This window comes from Ascaphus truei, chromosome 18 (assembly GCF_040206685.1).
Source record: "Ascaphus truei isolate aAscTru1 chromosome 18, aAscTru1.hap1, whole genome shotgun sequence".
Taxonomy (NCBI): Eukaryota; Metazoa; Chordata; class Amphibia; order Anura; family Ascaphidae; genus Ascaphus; species Ascaphus truei.
In genome coordinates, this window is record NC_134500.1 from 16,623,314 (window position 1) to 16,630,063 (window position 6,750).

General features: G+C 46.5%; 1 protein-coding gene across 2 annotated transcripts in view; it reads right to left on the reverse strand.

Moving 5' to 3' along the window:
• Positions 1 to 3,821, reverse strand: part of ATOSA (atos homolog A) — a 44,862-nt gene extending 41,041 nt beyond the window's left edge. The window contains exons 1-2 of one of the 2 annotated variants that reach the window (XM_075575714.1): positions 2,567 to 3,821; positions 1,987 to 2,077 (exon numbers count right to left, since the gene is read on the reverse strand). Coding sequence is in view for 1 of the 2 variants with exons in the window: in XM_075575712.1 (XP_075431827.1) it covers positions 2,567 to 2,612 (46 nt within the window). In the remaining variant the exon portion in view is untranslated. The remainder of the gene's footprint in view (positions 1 to 1,986; positions 2,078 to 2,566) is intronic. The other variant, XM_075575712.1, reaches the window with a different exon arrangement.
• Positions 3,822 to 6,750: the final 2,929 nt, after the last annotated feature.

The following is a 6,750-nucleotide window of genomic DNA, read 5'->3' on the forward strand; positions in this document are numbered from 1 at the left end:
TTTATTGCTGTGTGGGGCGAGCCTATGTTAATACAGTATAAGCAGCTCACTTATTTATGTATTCCAAGATCCCGGGGGTTGACACACAACTTTTAACTCCAGTAATGTGATCTAGACATAGAATTGCCACTCAAAGACAGGCTTGCTTTTGTACAGATCAGCTGCTCCTACAAACCCTACACACAACCTGCCAACTCAGCTGTTGCACTGTTCACTTGCTTAACTCTTCCGCGTCTGGCTATTTCATTCCCAGGTAACAGGATAACACAGGGGTGGCCAACTCCAGTCCTCAAGGGCCACCAACAGGTCAGGTTTTCAGGAAATCCCTGCTCCAGCACAGGTGGCTCAGCCTTCGATTGAGCCACCTGTGCTGAAGCAGGGATATCCTGAAAACCTGAGCTGTTGGTGGCCCTTGAGGACTGAAGTTGGCCGCCCCTGTGGCAGCCCAACAGAGAAATGCTGGATTATTTCTCATTATCTGTCGCTATGCAGCCACACAACAATCAAGGGGGAGAAAGAATGAACAATGGTGAATAAGTAAGGTTAAGGGGGCTCATGTTATATCCGCCATAGCAGACGATCGGGCGGAATTCCCAGTTGAGGTCGATTTTTGGGGGCTGCTTCGGCAGATATAGAATGAGCCCCAAAAGTTGCAGGGTGTGAAGCAGAAGGGTGAACACTGAGGCCTTTGTTTTAGTACAATTTGTATTATATTGTTGGCCTTGGATTATATTGTTTTTCTGCATCGCCACGTGAAAATATACATGTTGCAAAGTACAATATTACAGAGTATACAAATACAAGGATGGTCCCCTTTTAAATTTAAAGGGCCAGTCCCATCATTGTCATAAAAAAAACAAAAAAGCAAACATGAAACAACTTCAGCGTAATTGAAAGATTCACTTTTTGGGACTTTTCCAATAAGTTCAATAGGAACAAGCTGCGGTTTGCCAAAAAAAACAAACAAAAAAAAACTCCCATTCAAGTCAATAGGTGCTTTCTGATTATTGAATAAGCCCCTTAAAGTCCTACATTTTACTTATTTGCGTTCTGTTGAAAATTAATACATTCCGCTTTTCCCAGGTCGGCCGCTTATTTATTTCAAAGTTTTTCTAACGTGCTACTCACCAAGAAAACTCAGTACTAGATCGCGTGTAGAAACTTAGGGAGGACACCCATCCCTGATTGTATGTTCATCTGTTTGACTAAAGATAGCTTAATCATTATTGTACAAACAATCAACTCACCTTCAGTTTTGAGGACTGACAAACAGTCTTATCATAATAAGACTTTGGATGAAGATTGTAAAACCAGCCAAAGATGTTAGTTGTTAGTTTAACAAGTATTTACAAAATGCTTATTTCTATTACTGACATGTTTTAATCAGCTACAGTTAAAGGGACACTGTCTTTAGTGCACTCTAGTCCTGGGAGGGACTGGCACAAAGCAGCAGTGTATGCATGAGAGAAAACCATTTGTCCCTCAACCTGTCCTCTCTCTCTCCCCTCCCCCCCCCCACTTCAACTGGTCAGGTTTCCAGGATATCCCAGCTTCAGCACAGGTGGCTCAGTCAAAGACCAAGCCTCTGATTGAGCCACCTGTGCTAAAGCAGAGATATCCTGGGGTCTTGAAAACTGGAGTTGAGCACCCCTGCCTTAGATTCCGCTTTGTTGATTCGAAAAGACAAATTTGCATCACCATGCCTAAAATATTAAGAACTGGTTGAAAAAGGGTCCCAGTGAGTACAGGTACTGGCTCTAAAAGAATGACACTGAAGCAGGGGGGTGCTTCAAATCCTGTTGTCAACTCTTTGGGCAAGTTCTTAAGGGCCACGATAAAGATGGTAAACTCTACTGGCAAGTGACTGTACAATTCTATGTACAGAGCTAAGTACACTGCAAGCGCTATATAAGAAAAACATATAAGACAGGCTTACACCACTAACATTACTATCAGAGCCCACTTCCCAGAGTAAAAAAAACTCACATCTGCCTCTGTCAGGAATATGCAGAGCTTGGAGGAGGAATGAAACCAATAATGCTGCTTATACGGATCATCAACTAAATATTGTCCAAAGCTATATAAAAAATAAAAGGGGGATGACACCATTACATTATGGGAAACGAGTAAGGAATGATGGGAGAAGCTGGATCTGGATCCCAAACTGGTTAGAGACATCTCAACGCAAAACACAGGTATTCTCAGCTAGGTAACAATGCCACCCAATCCCTTACCTGTGGCTGCCAGGATCCCCTTCGTGTGGATGTCGGGATCCCCTTACCTGTGGCTGCCGGGATCCCCTTCATGTGGATGCCCTTTCCAGCGGCCATATAGGTTCTGCTGCCTAACTGACTCCCTGACATCTCTGCCCAGAACCGGGAGGTTCACGTGAACATTTTGAATCACAACCATAAAACAAAGACACCGGAGAGGCAGATCAGATGCTGTCACTGCCCCTTCACTGCCAGAGGGGACTGCAATGCGTCCACTGTCCCCTAAAAACGGTTCACTGGTGTCATAGGGATACAAACAAACCGGTTTGATTAGCAGCACACATCTTGTTTACCTCTGTCTGGCTTCATCCTCGCGTCTGGTCCACAGGAAGATCTCATGATGTGCTTCAGGGTCTCTCAGTAGGAAGTGACTTGGTTATGAAACCCCCATCACCCCCTTAAAGGAGAAGCAGATCGCCCCCCCACCCCCCTCTCCTTGCACATCGGTTGGAAAGCTGGGCCTAGCGACTACACATCCAAACACCTGGCAGTTAGGGGAAAGGAACAATCCCAATCACAAGTTGCCAAATCTGTCCTCTCTTGACACAAGTTCTATTTATAAACTGTCTGGTGAGAATAAACAGCCCAGCAGCACTCACCATAATCACAACAAAACCCCACGCCAGGCTGTGATTAGAGAGGGGGGTAAGTCACCCACACGGGTCACAAGATCCCCAGTGACTACAGGGCAGATCCTGCCTACCCACCCAGGTCACCAGCAAACTACAGGAAAGATCCTGCCTACCCACACACAGCTGATCGGCAGCTCGATTCTTCAAATCACCTCCTCCCCCCTTCCCCCAAAGCAGATCAACACCCAGGTTAGACCTACAGCTGACACATTGTCACTTGTGGTTAATCAACACACGATCGGCAAAGGTCGCAACCGTGACTACCAATGGGGTGGGGGGAGGGAGGGGTTAACTGATCAGCCGCTGAACCTCCAAAGTGATCGATGATGCTCCCCACCCGCTGCTTAAAAGGGTGATCGATAAGCGAACCCCACTCCCTTCTCTCTCTCTGACTCCAACAGGGGGAGGGGGGGGGGAAGCTGAGCACCTACTTCCCACACAGGGACCCCTGAGCTAATCCCACCGCCGCCCTCCTGCTCCTCCCTCTCGTAGCCCCCCGGCTGGTGTTATAGCATCGTCACCCCCTGCTCGTCAGCCCTCCCCTCCCGCTGTATGTCACCGAGGCTCCGCCGCCGCCGCCGCCGCCACACGCCTTCCCCCTGCTGGATCCAGCCCGAGCCCAGAGACCATCTCCCTTTCCCCAGCACGCTGCAGGTCATAGGATCCCCGGGGCTCCTTCCCGACCACCCCCACCACCTCCTTCTCCTCCTCCTCCTCCGACCTCTCTCCGCAGGGCGGCCGCACGGTGCATCAGAGCCCGCGGGGGGGATAGTGAGACGTGGGAAGGGGGGAAGACTGCACTCAAAGAGGTCACAGCAACCCCATTCACCCCCCCTAAATCAGCCGGCAACCGCACGGTGTCATCCTCAGAGGACTGAGCCCGTGACCCCAATCACCCGCCGCCCGCCTCCTCCTCCCTCTCTGCTTCCCCTACTGTCAAAACACTGTCTGTGCTGATCACGTGTCCTGGCAACAGCCAATCCCCTGTCGCCACTTCCTCAGTTGAGCTGCCTGTTGCCGTGGCAACCCCTCACCGTGAGAACTGCCCTGCTCGTGGATGTAGTGCTGTGTAGGCCTCATTGCCCCATACTTTACATTAGTTACCTGTCAAGTCTCCCATATTTATTTTTTATAAGCCTCTGTGACCTCTTCAGTAATGTCTCACTGTTTGAAAACAATTATTATTATTTTTAATCAAAATAAAACATTTTTATTTTATTAATAAAAATGTGTTACCGGGCAGTAATACATTGAGAGTTACCTCTCGTCTTAAACTATGTCCTGGGCACAGAGTTATAAAAAAAAATACATGGTTACAATAAAAGAACAGGGTTATACAGTGAATTCACAAACATTTCATGGACAGATAGAGTTGGAAAATTGAGTACAGGGGATAAAAGGGCTTGTGAGTTTCAGATAGAACATATTATTATTATTATTATTATATACAGTCTAGGGTTTCCAGGTGTCCGGTATTGAACCGGACTGTCCTGTATTTGGACACTGTCCAGTAAACAAAATGAAAGGTAATACTGGACATGTATGTGTATACCGGTATTGCCTCTCTGGACATAGTGACCTGACTGGCGGGGGGGAGGGGGGGGGAGAGGGGGAGGAGGCGTTGCGGGATTTCAATGTGCAGGGAGAGAGCAGGGCTGGCACTAAGGGGTTGGACAACTTCCTCCATCCTGATTGGCTGCTGCTGGGTAATGCAGGCAATCATGGGGAGGGGGTCAGGATGCTGGGGCCAAGGAGAGGGGGAAACAGCATGGAGCGGAGATGGTGGGAGGGCTGTGTGTGTGTGTGTGTGTGTCTCGAGCGTGTCGCACCTGTCACCATTGTGTCCAGTATTTTTGGAGAATCCGGCTGGCAACCCTAATATTGTCCCTGTGAAATGCATCCTTTTTTTTTTTTTAGGCTACATCTCTCAAATCTCACTTGTTTGGGATGTTGGAAGTGGACATCTTTGACCAGCTTCTGTAAAATAGCTTTTTTTTTCTGTTGGGAGGAAGATGTGGTGGATGTTTTCATCATCCTTTGACTTCTTGAGGGTTGAGAGAACATTGATGAGGGAGAATGTCCTGGGTCAGGATTCATATTTCTGTATATTTGCTCTGAAAACAGCAGTGCCTGTGGAACCGATACATTTGTTGCATTTGGGCTTTCCAGCTAGCTCATATCCAAGTTGTCTTGGCAACCCCCTTAATCCCCCTGGTTTAGTGGAGTTTCCCTTACTCCCCTGTCTGTATTCACAGATAGTCTCATCCTCAGATTGTTCCTGTTCCCAGAAAGCAATATACTTCCTTTTCACCCAGGACACTGAGTGAGTGAGTACCTTTATGCTATTAGCCCCAGCAAGGCCTTTCTGTTTTTACCACAAGCCTTACCCGGTGATACACAGCACTTCAGATAGAGAAGCACTCTCTACCCACACTACATCTACAAGAACCCTTTGTTTACCTTGACTTTGCAATAAAACTAAGAAAGACAAAAGGACTTGTCGTGCTTTGCAAGAGGGAAGTCATGAGTTCAGCTAACTGGAATTATTCATACATTACACGTGACCCTGGTTCCAGGATAGAGAAAATCTACATTTTTTTAACCATTCATTATTTAATGGTCAATGGTAAAATGTCAGGTGTACAAATATAGCATTCTTAACCCAAAATGGTGAGGATGCTGCAGTTTATATATATATTTTTTTCTCTTTAATAATCATAGTCTAGACTTATACATAATCAGAAAGTCACATTAAATACAATGTATTCAGCTTTAATTCACGACACTATTATAATTGGGGTAATTTCTCGTGTACGCACTGTTGTGTGTAAATACATGTCATGCGGGTTACAATATATTGGTAAAACCATTAGGGACTCAAATACACATATGGGCAAGCATATTAATAATATTAATGGCATTAAAAATGCAAATCGCTTAATTAGCCAGGGTAAAAAAAGTGCATGTTTGGCACAACATTTTGATGATCTACAGTACGTGCAGGGAATCCTGATGGTTTACATTTTAGAGGTCTAGAAGTGGTCCCCAAAGATCCTAGAGGAGGCCACCAAGATCTAAAATGGCACCAGAGGGAACAGTTTTGGATTTTTACCTTTCAATGTAAGGCCCCTTTGGGCCTCAATGAGATGGTTGAATTAGGTCTTTTTCTTAAATGATTTCTGATGTATATTTGTTGTTCTTATTTTTTTCTATTGTCTTGGTGTATATATATATTGTATTTCTCACTGCCCATGTGGTAGGTTCAGCTGTCACATGTCTAGTGCGTGTGTCACCTAATGCTACCCAGCAGGCTTTGTGTTATTATGTTATTTTGTTCATCATCATAATTTGCATGTTGTATTGCAGGGGTGCGCAAACTGGGGGATGGGAGATTTTGCTGTGGGGGTTCGGGCAGTTACAGGGGCCCTGTGCTCTTCCCCACAGCATTTAAATTAAATGCTGGGGAAGGTGTGAGGCCTCTGTAACTTACCTGCTGCCAGCCGGGTCTTAGGTGACGCGTCGCCATGGCATCACGGCGTCAAATGACACAGCGGGGTCATGGCGTGACGTCACATGACACCCGCACTCCGGAAAGGAAGGTGGGGGGGGGGGTGCGAGCACCGGGGAGAGGAGGCAGAGGGGGTGAAGCGCAAAGAGTTGGCGCACCCTATTGTATAATATTCCACCTCATTATGTGACTGATCCCCATTCCCATACCAATAGGGTTAATGGTAGATAATTACTTATCATGTGTCATCACTCAATTAGCCCCTATACATGGCTCCTTTGAGCGCCCGTTAGCAAGCCACGTGATGAAGCGTAATGACGCGAAACGCGTAGTGGTT